General features: G+C 40.9%; 1 protein-coding gene across 2 annotated transcripts in view; it reads right to left on the bottom strand.

The window, feature by feature from the left end:
- tepsin (TEPSIN adaptor related protein complex 4 accessory protein) overlaps positions 1-15008 on the bottom strand; it is an 80369-nt gene that overhangs the window by 43075 nt on the left and 22286 nt on the right. For both annotated transcript variants that reach the window (XM_055653983.1, XM_055653984.1), the window contains 8 exons: positions 13468-13552; positions 12736-12807; positions 11393-11587; positions 10561-10729; positions 8917-9030; positions 6429-6507; positions 5272-5406; positions 1818-3384 (listed from right to left, as the gene is read on the bottom strand). In XM_055653983.1, the coding sequence (XP_055509958.1) occupies positions 2689-3384; positions 5272-5406; positions 6429-6507; positions 8917-9030; positions 10561-10729; positions 11393-11587; positions 12736-12807; positions 13468-13552 (1545 nt within the window). In that variant the 3' untranslated portion in view covers positions 1818-2688. The remainder of the gene's footprint in view (positions 1-1817; positions 3385-5271; positions 5407-6428; positions 6508-8916; positions 9031-10560; positions 10730-11392; positions 11588-12735; positions 12808-13467; positions 13553-15008) is intronic.

The raw sequence follows: 15008 nt of genomic DNA, 5'->3' as shown, positions 1-15008 counted from the left end.
AGAATAAAAAAGAACCAAACTGGCGAATGTTATATTTGTGATGCCTTGTGCACCTCGGTAGTTGGCTAAACAGCCCAGTTAAAATAATTGATAGCCGAGTTACAATGTCTGATGAGATTTAATTATGGGAATAACTTTGGTATGAAAATCATATAAATGCTACTGAAAGCTTTGGAAATCTGTGTGAGAATTTGAGTATTGTTCTCATCCTTGCATATGGGTTTTAGGGCAGTGCATCTTGCTGTTACATTCTGTAGCAGCAAGAAAAAACATGATATTCATTATTCACTAAAACATTTATTCATACATTGTCTTTATGTCCCTTTGCAGTAGGATTTAAGATATTGTTGTCCTATTCATAGGTTACTGCATTATTTCTAAGATTAAAATAACTACTTCCCCATGAGCTGTACAAATATGTAGTGAAATGGGAGACTAAATTAAGGATATTGGTGTTATTAATATTCTAAAGTAAACGAAGATAGGTATTAAAAATATCCAAATAAGCGGATTTGCTTATAAATATCCTACTGGAGTACAAAATACAACAGGGGAGGAAAATATTTGGAATATCCATGTAAAATGGTGGAATGCTAAATGAGATTGAATCACGGTCATACTGCTGAGAAATGGTATCTTTGAACCAACATACATTCTGACCACGAGGCATGTTGTAAAACTTGAAAGGCAAGAACTGACTGGCGGCCCTTTTCACAATTTTATCAAATCTTGTTTATTTGAATGCAAGTGTAAGCCTTTTAGTGTAACTCCATAGAGAGCTAATTCATAATAGCGTTCTTCACCCTTCACAGGTACTTCTAACACGACATCCTCTCTACCCACATTCATCTGTGAGCCGTCAAGACTTCAAATGGTTGAACATCTTGCCCAAAAAGGCCATTGCTCTAGTTTTGAGCCTTACTAATTTTGCCTTGGTTAATGTCAGTTGCGAATACAGATGGTGCTGCGAGAAAGTGGGCGGCGCAGCGGTAGAGTTGCTGCCTTGTGGCGCTTAAAGTGTCAAGAGACCCGGGTTCGATCCCGACGACGGCTGCTGTCTGTACGGAGTTTGTATGTTCTCCGAGATCTTCGATTTCCTCCCACACTCCAAAGACGTACAGGTTTGTAGGCTAATTGGTGATTTAAATGTAAAACAAGTGTCCCTCGGGCTAATGTGCGGGGATTGTGGATTCATGGGCCGAAAGCCCTGTTTCCGAGATCTCTAAATTAAAACATGCATCTCCATAACATGAATTGGATATAACACACGTGATGAATTAGGGTGCACTATTTGGACTCTTTATAAGATTAAAATAACAATTTCTCCATGAACTGTAGCGGTAAAAGGGAGATTACCTTGCGGGCCAAATCAGTTACAATGAGATTTTGATTTGGAACTAGAGAACCACTTAAAATTAGCTTTGGAAATTGACAAGCAGAAAGATAGCTGTCTTGGATTTAAACAGTATATATGGAAAACCTTGTGGCAGTAATCAGACACCACTGTATCTTAAGAACACAGCTGCTACTTTAACCGCAGGTGGCCATTCAAATTGACAAGCAATCGCTGCCATTGACACTTGTGCAAGGATACACCATGAAATAATGTGACAATAGCATTTAGTATTTTAGCTAGCAGTAACAAAAAGCTTCGTGCTCTTGAGAAGACCTTCATATTTGAAAATCCTGTACAAAAAATAACTTGGTCACTGTAAGTCTGAAACACTCCAGCCCAGAATCTTTTTTAACCTTCAAGATTTATAAATTTGATACACATTACACGGAATTAAATGCATTATTCCTGTTACTATTTATACACACCTGTTACTATTTATCACCCATGGAACAATAGTATCAGCTTTTAACACTGCTGTATTCATGTCAATCAAATAAAATGTCAAGAAGGACACTTTTTTAGAGCAAACCTTAGGAATAGATGAGAATTACACATTGTTTTTAAACTATTCAAGCTGCCATCATACAAGACAACGTTTTATCTTTGTGATCTCTGGTGCATTCCACAGCTGCTACAAAGCAGGCAGTAGGATACCACAACTTGAAATGCATCATCAAAGCACACTTTTATTAGTCAGCTGCACTTCTAATACAGTGAACCCATTCTTTCTCAAACTGAATAGACAGCACCTGTTAGAAGTTGCTTTCAAAATTATATATCATTTCATTTCACACATTTTGATCAGACTGTTGAAATCTGCACTTGTGCTTTTTTATCTTTCATGATCAGATGTTCTTTTGAAGCATGCTTTTGTTGTTATATAATATGAAATTGCATAAATAATATAAATATTTTCCAATTTAACTAATAGAAAACGCAGTCCCTGAAGTATGCTGCAAAAAAATGTATGACATGAAATTAAATATGTTTTCACAGCCACCTTGAATAGATTGACATTTAGAATTTCCGTTGTGGTTTTGAAGGCACAAAATTCACAATTTGGCTTCAAATCTGCCTTCACATTAAGCAACAAATGTTGTTCTCAGGTTGGCTGCTTGGTAGTGTTGTAGGTTAACGTCAACGCCAGTGTACAAACCAGCTTCTGAAACCAAGGTTTTAATAAGGAGGTAAGGCAAAGTTCTACGTGTCAGTGCGAGAATATAAGTTAAAGTATTTTGTATCAAAGTGCAATGCTAGTTTCTCCTTGTTAGTGTCCGAGATGACAGAAGAAGTCAAACACTGCACGAAGATGTATTAAGAAATGAGAATGCAGATGGTTGATTTGATTCAGAATCACTTTGCCCGTTACTGCGCAGAAGCTTCACTTCAGTTTCACCGCACATTTCGTTCTGCTCTGCTACGCTCTGCCTTGCACTTGATGAACCTTGATTGAGACAGGCCTTCAGAAATGGTTGAGTTGTTTCATGTGCCACAAGAACCATGTCAGTAAACAAAGAGACTCTACTGCCTGTTGCATCCTCAGAATGTGAGTCCTGGCTCTGCACAGGACGTAGTTTGGGTTTCTCGGTTAGTCTCGTCTGCTGCTCACAATGGAGCTTGCATGTAGGTGGCAATGAGCTTGTGTTTACAGCTGGCGTTGCTAAGCATGGGCCACTTTTATCAGCACCCACTTCAGAGGATGCAATTTCAGTCACTTTGCTTGTATTATTAGCTTGCCTTTCTGATAATGGAAAGAATGAACCTTGATTTTCCTGTGACTCTGTTTCTTGTGAGGATGAAGGCAAACACAATGATGATACCTGCAAAGTCTTTTCAGATCGTATATGAAATTGCAATGGCTGAACCATCGTCTTTTCTTTCATCCCTGAAGTGAGTTCAGCGTTGCTGGGAACAGCCTGAGCGATTTCCGATGTTGAAATGCGTGTTACTGATTTATTCCCATTCATAGCCTGAAACTGTCTCAGAATCTTTAAAAGAAATGAACAAAATATTAATGTTTTCCAAAACCTTAGATGGTTGTGATCTGTTATTTTCCCTAATCTATATAATAGTCAATCTTCACAAATTTACAGGTCTGGTTCAGAAAATATTGCATAAAGTTTTAAGAATATTTTACTTCCCCCATCCCACCAACTAATGTTCCCTCCTTTAGGCTTGTAGATTTTATAGATCACGGAAACAAGCCCTTTGGTCCACGGAGGCGGCGCCAGATCACCCCGTATACTAGCACTATCCTGCACACTAGGGACAATTTACAAATTCTCTGACGCCTAATGAACCTACAACCTCTACATCTTTGGAGTGCAAGAGGAAATCGGAGCACCCGGAGAAAACCCACATGGTCATAGGGAGAACATGCAAACTCCGTACAGACAGCACCTGTAGTCAGGATCGAACCTGGTCTCCGGCGCTGTAAGGCAGCACCTCTACCGATGCACCACTGTGACACACTTAAATAACCCTTTTCTTTGCTGGGGAACAGTTCTGCGGCAGATGCTATCTCCAAGTTATTAACATTTGCAGCTGACAGTGGATTCCTTTGATTGGTATTGTGAAGGTTACAGTCTGGTTTATGCACAGTCCTGCCCTCACCAGAGAGTGCAGAGTAGGCAGGATAGCAACTCGACAGCCAGAGACAGCTACAGTCCATTCGGGCCAATTTGTCCCATGCTCACGGAACCCTAGGCCTTATCCAGTGCGGGAGCAGTGAACATTGTTTGGCCAGGCTCTCCTAATAATGTTCCTATCGGTTCCTTCAGTTAATCCTGGCTGCCATACAAGTAGCAGAACCACCATCAACCAACTGCTTTGTTAAACCGTTTCTTTGGAAGATTCATTCTGGAGCACGAACGTAGCGAATTTTTGAAATCTTATCAAAGACATCCTGAGATCAACAGCAGTAATTTTATTGTGGTGTTCCAGTTCTAACATCGATGGGATATTATGGTTCCATCAGACTGCATAAGTGACTGAGGAACGCTCTCACCCAGATTGTCCCCACTGTGTCTCTCTTCTCTTTTCTACCAACTATATGAATGTGGCCTTAGGAGGAACATACATCCTTGGTTGGTTTTGTCCCAAGGTTCACATGGCACTTCCCTGGAGTTAAGAGTTTTTCCAATGGCAGGAGAGAACCTAATAGCACCCATTCTGCAAACTGGATCCACTACACCTTTTCTGGAACTTTACAGGCATACTTAATTTTTTTCTTCATTCTATTGCTAACTCTTCTGTGCAGTAACAAGAAACCTTATCCTTGGTAGTAGCTCTTCATTAGGAAGGGGAAAATTCTACTTGCATATTCAAACCACCATTAAGAACCAACTTATGTTGCATAGTTTAAGTGAGTCTGAGACCCCAAAGCATCACCAATGCTGTTAATCATGTGTGCAGTCACTAATGTAGATTAAGCATGTGCAAAAGATCTCATCTCAGGGTACTGAAGTGTCACTCCACTCTGTCTCAAGTGTAGAATTGTGATAATCACAGCTAAAAATCAAGATTTACACTTTCAGATGTCAGAAGTGTAATTTATAAAAACGTTTGTGAACTATGAATTTCAATTGACAGAGTAGATATTATTTATGGTCACTGGACTTAGTCACAGGTCACTAAAGGGGCTGATCCAAGAAAATTAAATTGAGTAACAGCATAGTTACATTTTGAGGAGTAAAATATGATCAACATTAAATAACATTTAGTATACATTTAAAAAAATGAACATTAGACTTCAGCCAATCAAACATTTCTTAAAATTAAAGGCTTATCAAGAGAATATTTTTAACTATTATAAAGCTTAAAAGGAAACATTTGCTTATCTGCTGTAGAAGGTCCAATTCTGACAGATAGTTTACCTTTGTGGCTCGATTGGTCACAGGTCCGGCTTCACCTTCACTCAGCTGCTGCAAGCACTTGTGAGTAATTGCAAATATTTGGTCGGGTGACAACAGGTCAGAGCACATCAGGGTGGCAAGAATGCTCATTGATCGCTATAGCGAAAACAATCGGAAAGAATGTATTAAAAGGGACAAAGCAGGTTCTCCGAGAACACATTGCAAAAATGAAAAAGCAAAGCTGTATAAGCTGCCTGCAGTTTTATTTTTAAAACAAATAGACAATAGGTGCAGGAGAAGGCCAATCGGCCCTAAGAGCCAGCACGACCATTCAATGTGATCATGGCTGATCATCCCCAATCAGTACCCCGTTCCTGCCTTCTCCCCATATCCCCTGACCGCTATTTTTAAGAGCCCTATCTAGCTCTCTCTTGAAAGCATCCAGAGAACCTGCCTCCATTGAGGCAGAGAATTCCACAGACTCACCACTCTCTGTGAGAAAAAGTGTTTCCTCGTCTCTGTTCTAAATGGCTTACTCCTTATTCTTAAACTGTGGCCCCAGGTTCTGTCTATGCAGGTTTAAGTCTAGGTCTAGGGCTAACAACTGCTCACGAAGAACTTCAACCGTCATGCAGCGCCTCAAGAAATATTTGACCCCATGGTTCCTTATAACAAATGAAAAATTATTAACAAGGAAATGCAGCATTTGGCGAGAGTAATATTCTATTTGCTCATGTTAAAGAAACCTTGGAACTCTGGACCACAAGGGAGAATTTCAATAATGTATGTGTTGGCCTCAAGTTTTCTTTGAACCAATGATCTATTTTTAAGTGATTCTGAAACATCCATTTCTCTTCTATCCAAATGCTAAAACAACAAGTGTTTGTAGATTGATCATGACTATTATTAGATGGTTACATTTCAATGGGTTAGCTGGAATAGATTTGTAACTTCACTATACTATGTAACTATCCAATTCTTACAGAACTGGAAATCTTCAGTATTGAACGTCAAATTCCAGGAATAATTTATCAACCTAATGTACACAATCATTTTTCTCTTTCAAAGAAAAATGAAAGAGAAAATTGTTGTCTGTAGTGCGTCTAAAACTTTCAGGGATAATGAGGTACAATGAAACTCTCAACAGAAAATAAATGGAAAAATGCACAAAAAAGTACCATCTTGACAGCATCAGAGAGATCCTTCAGTTTCTCATTGAGAAGTTCCACAACCACTTCACAGTTGAGTAATCCGCACCTGAGATTGTTCAGATAAAAACAAGTTATTGCAAATGACTTTTGCAAAAAAAAAACAAAATTATTGAAGAGTGGTTTCAAAAACGTTCAGTTGGTTAATGCTGAAATGCATTTTCAATATGATGTCTTTCACAGAATAATTTTTCTTTCTATTAGTCTGTTACTTCCTCGCTGGTCTTTTGACTCTTCTCAGAGAGACGGGTTTTGTGCTGAGCATGGGCTGTTCCAGTCATGGCTAATACTTTCAGTTGATCTTTTACTGATTCAGATTTCCTGTATACATTTCCCCGTTTAAGATGCTTGTCTGTAAACAGCCATGCATCAAGTTATAATTGATTTGATTAATATTTCAGAAGTATGTGGGTATCATATGGATTCTCTAATGATCTGATTCCATAGTTTTGAAAATATCAGTGGTTTAAAATATTGTGACTGAAAAGAACACAGCTAAAGCATAAATCTAAAATGAGATGCCTGAAGCAGTAAAATGCTTTTCTATGTCAACTTTAGAATCTATGCTAAGGGCCTCATTTTGAAGAGATCTAAGTACATTAACTCTGCGTTTTGATTAGTAAGGCTACCTGACCTACTGAATATTTCCAGCATTTGTTTATTTTTGGTTCAGATTGGCAGCATCTCTGAACAGGAGGAATGGGTGACGTTTCGGGTAGAGACCCTTCTTCAGACTGATGTCAGCAGAGAGGGAGATACATCGTTAAAGAAGTGTATGCTGTGAAACCAGGGCAAAGAGGATGAGACCAATGAAAATGTAGCATAGATCATTGTTAGGAGAACTAGGAAGGGGTAGGGATGGAGAGAGAGGGAAAACAAGGGTTACTTGAAGTTAGAGAAGTCAATGTTCATACCGCTGGAGTGTAAGCTGCCCAAGTGAAATATGAGGTGCTGTTCCTCCAATTTGTGCTGGGCCTCACTCTGACAATGGAGGAGGCCCAGGACAGAAATGTCAGTGTGGGAATGGGAGGGGGAGTTAAACTGTTTAGCAACTGGGAGATCAAGTAGGTTTAGGCGGACTGAGCGGAGGTGTTCAGCGAAATGATTGCTGAGCCTACGCTTGGTCTCACCGATATATAAAAGTCCACACCTGAACAGCGGATACAGTAGATGAGGTTGGAGGAGGTGCAAGTGAACCTCTGCCTCACCTGAAAAGACTGTTGGGGTCCTCGGACGGAGTCGAGGGCGGAGGTATGGGGACAGGTGTTGCATCTCCTGCGGTTGCAGGAGAAAGTACCTGGGGAGGGGGTGGTTTGGGTGGGAAGGGACGAGTTGACCAGGGAGTTGCGGAGGGAACGGTTTCTGCGGAAAGCGGAAAGAGATGAGATGGGAAGCTGTGGCCAGTGGTGGGATCCCGTTGGAGTTGGTGAAAATGTCAGAGGATTATGTGCTATATGCAATGGCTGATGGGGTGGAACATGAGAACCGATTGGACCAATCTCTGACATCTCCCTACCGTTTCTTGACCTCACCATCTCCACCACAGGAGACAAACTATCAACTGACATCTATTATAAACCCACTGCCTCCCACAGCTATCTAGACTACATTTCTTCCCACACTACTTCCTGTAAAGACCCTATCCCCTACTCCCAATTCCTCCGTCTACGCCGTATCTGTGCCCAAGATGAGGTGTTCCATACCAGGACGTCAATATCCTCATTCTTTAGGGAACTCGGGGGTTCCCCTCTTCCATCATAGATGAGGCCCTCACTACAGTTTCCTCGATACCCCACAGGTCCACTCTTGCTCCGCCTCTCCCTCGTCCTCACCTTCCACCCCATCAGCTGTCGCATACAGCACATAATCTTCCGAAATTTGCTGCCTTACAGTACCGGAGACCCGGGTTTCATCCTGACTACAGGTGCTGTCTGTACAGATTTTGTATGTTCTCCCTGTGACCGCGTGGGATTTCCCTGGACGCTCAGGTTTACTCCCACAATCCAAAGACATTCCGGTTTGTAGATTATTTTGGTTTTTGTAAAACGGGGGTCGCTGGTCGACATGGTCTCGGTGGGCCTGTTTCCCAGACGTATCTCTAAACTAAACTATCCTTGCAGCAAATACCTGCTAATCCAGGGAGTATTCCAGGAAACCTCTTCTGCACCCTCTCCAAAGCCTCCACATCCTTCCTATAATTGTAGACTAATTCCAGAGAATTTGTGTTAGATGATTGAGTATATGCAAATGGCCTTTAAAATATTATTATTCTTCAAACTGTATTATTCAAGATTTAAAGGTTGGGGTTGTGTCTAGATTTTAATCTTAAACGTATCAGTTTTCAAGCAAGTGCCCTTGGAGTGTATGTGAAATAAGGAGCTGTCTGCAGATTTTTACATCATTCAGGAACTCATTTATGTGATTTAATTATATGGCTCATGAATCGAATCATACTCACTCTTTGATAAAATGCTGCATTTCATCTCTGGTCAGGAACACGTTAGACCCTTGAATCAGGTTGTTCACCAATGTTATTTCCTGCATGCAGTCATTCAGGTTTACCGATTCAACTCTAGCAAACAGGAATCAAAGAGAGATTCATAAAGCAGTTTTCAAAATATTTCAAACACTAATTCTATTATGGTTTTGTCTTTCTTGGGAGATTTACTGAACTATATTTGACCAAAAGGTTTATTGTCATCAATTTTAAAATGAATTGCTATCAAGTAAGAAAATAACAAAAAATGTATTCCGTATATTGCTTAACCTCTTTCAGAACAAAAACAGACTTTGACAATAACAGAACTTGTTATAAAGATCGCTTTGTCATTAGATTTATATGAGTGCAATTAAAAGCTCAGCAAACAAAGATTTGGTTTACAATTACAAAATATGAAGTTGTTCTAACTGTGAGGACTTCAAGTATACTTGTAATACAAAGCACATATTATTGAGCTCTCCTGGACCAATTAATGCAAAACACCCAGTGAGGCAATGAGTAAAGTCAATGGGATACAAAACACATCAATGACACATTACAAATATGTGCAAGAGCAGGGTGCGACAAATATGTGCGACCAAACCCGGGTGCACTTTTCTCCACAACCATCGTAATCCCTCAATTCCAGCCTTGAATATATTCAATTACGGAACATCCATTGAATTCCAAAGATTCAGTATACAACTCCCTCCTTTCTTCAGCCTTCAATGTCTAAACTATTATTCTGAAATTTCTCCCTTTGTTCTAGATTATCCAGTCAAGAAAATGAACCACCAACATGTCAAGACCTTTCAGAATTTTAGATGATTCAATATGACCACACCTCATTCTCCCAAACTCCTTAGAATATAGGATTGTGCTATTTTCTTAATCCAGTAACCCTTTGTAATGTCACCTTGAAGGCAAGTGTAGCCTGTATAAGGAGACGATAATAGCACCAATACTCCACACAATTCTACACACTTCACACTCTAGCAAGATACCATTTGTATTTTGGACACCCTTTAACAATGGTCAAAGTGCTGTGTACCTTCCTGACAGCTTGCTGTCACTGCACACTAACATGCAGTGTAAGAGCTCCAATCGCAACTGAAGAGTCTAGCACAATTTTGGGGATTGATAGAGTTTCATTTGTAAATGATTATTGATAAGATTTACTCTTGATAATATTGAAACTGGATTATGTAAAGTTCTTTTTTCCAATACTAGGCTTTCTGAATTCTGGACAACTATATCCAATATCTCACCTCTTGCCCACTTGTCCACACAACTCTTTGCATATTCCTCAAGGTTTACTTTTCCACTTAACTGCATACAGTCGGCAAACTCAGATATAAATCAGTTGCTCCTTCCACCCCAGTGATGACTGTAGATTGTAAAGAGCTGAAGCTGAAGGATTTTCACAGAGAAAAAACACAAATCCAGTTCACTATACACAATCTTCAGTGCAACACGATACTCATTTACCAGGCGTTTTGTTCCTTGGCATCCAACTATTACCTTTTCTAATAGTACATTTAATGATGCTTTAATGTTTGTATTAACTCCACCATGGACTGACATTAAACTGCGTCATTAGTAGTCTGTTAAATTGTCATGTACCTTTCCATCAAGTCTCCACTCTCTCTGCTGCCTCCTGACTGGCTGTCTGTAGCTGCTTTGCCATTACTGCCATCTGAGATATAATTAGTCTGTGACGAATTCTGGGAACTGTGCCCACTGTCATTTTCTTCCCAGCCTCCCCCTGGTAGACCAGGTTGATGATGAACCACTGTAAACAAAGAGAAGATGTGATAATATTGAAAAGAATAAAACCACAAGAGCAAAGCACAGTGTTAGATTCTGACCTTGGGTGACCACAGACCCAGGTTAGATTCTGACCTCGGGTGCTGTCTGTGTGGAGTTTGTAGACTCTCCTTGTGATCGTGTGAGTTTTCTCCAGTTTCCTCCCACATCCCAAAGATGTGCAGGTTTATAGGTTAACTGGCGACTGTAAATTGTCCCCAGTGTGTAGGGAGTGTATGCGAACGTGGGATAACATAGACTTAAAGTGATCAGGTGATCAATGGTCGACATAAAAACGATGGGCCAAAGGGCCTGTTACCATGCTGTATCTTTAAAACTAAAACTCCCCCAGTACCCAAAGTCCAAAGTAAACCTCCGTTGTTGCATTTGTGTAAAACTTGTGTTTTAAAAGCAAGCCACCACTATGGTTAATCAAAGACATTGGGGAAAATAATATATTTTTCTAATGTATGTTTACATTAAGCAATGTCAATTAGCTGGATCAAGCAAAGAATGAGATGCGAAAGGAAATGAGATGGCAGTTCTTTAAAGATTCATTTATCCATGGCCATTGTTCATATGTGGGTTGGTGCAGGTATGAAAATTTAGACTATGATCTTATGACTCTTGATTCTGAAGACTAACTTACCTTTTGCACCCTGTGTGCCAACTGGACTTTTAGGTTTTATTTGCTTTGCTTCAGAAGAGGTTGACAACACTGGCTGGTAGCCATCACCATCAGAATGGCTTCCATGAGTTTTGAGGATTTCTTGAGGGAGTACCACATTCGCTACTGCTTCTGCTGCTTTCTGTATCTTGTTGAGAATAGCATCACTGGTAGAGCCTAATGAATATAAAACTATTTTAATGGTTGACAATAAGTTAAGGGCCAGACAAGTGACAGCTGTATGTAATGTGAAGGGAGCAGGTTCAGATTATACAGAGTTGATGTTAATATATGAAAATGTACTAAAAACACAATTTTTAAATGCGCATGGTGGCATAGTGGTAGAGTTGCTGCCTTACAGCACCAGAGACCCGGGTTTGATTCGGACTACAGGTGCTGTTTGTACGGAGTTTGTATGTTCTCCCTGTGACCGCGTGGGTTTTCTCTGGGTGCTTGGTTTCCTCCTATACGCCAAAGACGTACAAGTTTGTAGGTTACCAGGGTTCAGTAAAATTGTGAATTGTCCATAGTGTGTAGGATATTGTTAGTGCACGGGGATTGCTGGTGGGTGCAGACTTGATGGGCCGAAGGAACCATGCAGTTCCACACCATATCTCTAAACTAAACTAAAGTTAATTCATGTGTAGGAAGGAACTGCAGATGTGTAGGAAAGAACTGCAGATGCTGGTTTAAATCCAAGATAGACACAAAATGCTGGAGTAACAGCAGGACAGGCAGCATCTCTGGAGAAAGGGAATGGATTATGTTTTGGGTCGAGACCCTTCTTCAGACTATCAGACTTCTATCTTTAAGGAACTGTAGATGCTGGTTTCAACCGAAGATAGACACAAAATGATGGAGTAACTCAGCAGGACAAGCAGCATTTCTGGAGAGAAGGATTGGGTGACTTTTCCCATTAGGACCTTTCTCAATGGGAAACGTCACACACTCCTTCTCTCTAGAGATTGTGCCTGTCCTGCTGAATTACTCCAGCATTTTGTGTCTAAGATTCATTCATGGGACATTGGTCATTGCAGGTAATTTATTGCCCACTACTGCCCATTTTAAGATGCCTTTGATAAATAAAAATGAAAAAAACACTGACAAGGTAAGAGATCATTGCTCAAGAAATAGTGCTTGCCTTATGTCTACCTGATACATTTGTTTCCGCTAAAGTCTGAAGAGGGATCTCGACCCGAAACGCCACCCATTCCTTCTCTCCAGAGATGCTGCCTGTCCCGCTGAGGTACTCCAGCATTTTATGTATACCTTTGATTTAAACCAGCGTCTGCAGTTCTTTCCTACAAATTAGTTTCCGCACTCACCTGAAGACATTTTGCCTACTGTACACCCAAAGCCTTGCATTGTGGACCCAGATGAAGGATGTGATCCCATTCCTATAAAAATAGTATTTTATTTTTCAAGTAAATTTGAATAATCTTTGCTTTGCATTATAGTTATAAACACTTATCTGCTGAAGTGAACCTGAATTTGCTCTTATGATCTTCTACACATAGACAGTTTTAATGCTTATAAGATGCATCAGTGGTGAGCTCACCATTTAATTTAATTACTGTATTTAATCAACTAAATATTGGAAAACATTTTGGAACTTAAAAGAAAATAGATCTTCTTTAAATAAAAAGATTAGATAGTGCCAGTTATTAGCTTAATCAATTGATGCTATTTCATTCATAATAACAAAATTCAGAAACATCACAATACACTATCACAAACAGACTGCACCAGAAATAGAATCTGTTTTAATAGGTTATTATGGTTTTGATTCAATATTAATGAAACATTTTAATTCATATTCAGACCAATACTTTTATACCTTCAAAGCACAGTATCTGATGTTAACATTTAGCAATATTAACCTAGTTAATAAACAAGTTTCTAATAAAGCAAATCATTATGAAGACATCACTTTAAAATGTATTTGCAAAATGACAAACAAGTGGCTCAGAAGATCATTATTGTAAGAATCAGAAGGAGAAATGCCAAATTAATTTGTGCATTTTAAACCTCACCAGGTTATAAACAACAAGCTTTACCTCTTTGTGGACCCACTCGGGAAGGAGATGAAGCGCAAGAAGACTGATATGGCAAGACATCAGAGAATAACAAATTTGCCAAATCCTGCCAAAGGAAAGGACAGGTTGAATCACGCGGCCCCTTTGCTGTGCATTGTCAAAACATAGATGACATTACTCAACAACTACCATTCCATCATTTTCAAACACAATGAATTTGAAAGACTTTATATGACTCACAAAAAACACCGATTAATCATGGCTTTAAAGGGCTTTCTCACGGTGCAACCTGACGCAAGACTTAACAAGAGTTTAACATCGTGGGAACCTCCTGCGATAACAGTACGGCATTCATGGACCACCGAGGACCTCCATGGCACTAACGGCAGGTAGTTGTGTAACTTGTTAAGGTCGGGAGAAAATTCAAACATTTTTTAATTTCTCCAAGAGTGACGAGCAGCGTTGCAACATTGTATGAACGCAGATGCCAGTGTGATATCCGTGCGATATCCGTAATGACTCTTGCGGGTACCGTGGGAACTCCTGCGAATGGTAATATGGGTTGAGCACAACACCGGCTGAAAGGAGGCCATCGAGAAGCAGATGTACGCCTTTGAAATTTTTTTGGCATTGGCTTTTTTAAATGTTTTATGTAATTTATGTTTTTATGTGTCTTGAGTTCTATGTGCAAATCCTTTTCAGTTCCAGGTATCAGAGCGTTGGAAGCAGGATGCCAGAGGCCACTCACCCACTCTAACCTAACCCCCACCCCCCACCCACACACACTTACCGGGCGCAGGTGGGCATTGGGGAGTCTGAAGACGTCTGCCATGGTGCAAGCCATCTGGAACTTGGTCATCTGCTCATTGCCAGACCAGTGGAAAACCCCACTGACCGAGGAGTCCAGTAGGGAGGTATTCCGCATCAGCAGAAGGACCGCACAGTAAAGCAAAGCAAGAGGATGGTCACCGCACTCTTCGGGCCAGTGCAGGGGTGCGAGCGGATGGCCAGCGTAGACCACTGGCAGCAACGTTACCCCACCCACGTGGCCGATGTGGCCCTGGTGTGCCGGCAGCTGTCCGAGCGATGGCTACAGGTCAGTGCCCCCCCTCCCCTCCCTCTCCATCGCTCACACCCCCCCCCCATCACTTCCCCCCCCCCAATCACTCAATCCCCATCCACGTGCCTTGATGTGTCAGCAGCTGGCCGAGCACCACCTGTGGGTGTAGAGCCCCAACCCCCGATCCCCTCCCTCTCCCCCACCCGGGAGAGAGGGAGGGGAGGTGGGTGGGAGTGGGGAAGTGAGCGAGGGGGAGAGATGGGGGGGTAGAGGGAGAACAGTTGACTGTAAACTATCACAGCTGGAATCTTGCTTTGCTTTACTGTGCGGTCCCTCTGCTGATGCGGAATACCTCCCTACTGGACTCCTCGGTCAGTGGGGTTTTCAACTGCTCTGGCTCAACCCATATTACCGTTCGCAGGTGTTCCCACAGTACCCGCAAGAGTCATTACGGATATCGCACTGGCATCTGCGTTCATGCAATGTTGCAACGCTGCTCAAG

The sequence above is a fragment of the Leucoraja erinacea genome, chromosome 23 (assembly GCF_028641065.1).
Source record: "Leucoraja erinacea ecotype New England chromosome 23, Leri_hhj_1, whole genome shotgun sequence".
Taxonomy (NCBI): Eukaryota; Metazoa; Chordata; class Chondrichthyes; order Rajiformes; family Rajidae; genus Leucoraja; species Leucoraja erinaceus.
Note: the sequence above shows the minus strand (reverse complement) of the source record. Positions and strands in the feature narration are given on the sequence as shown.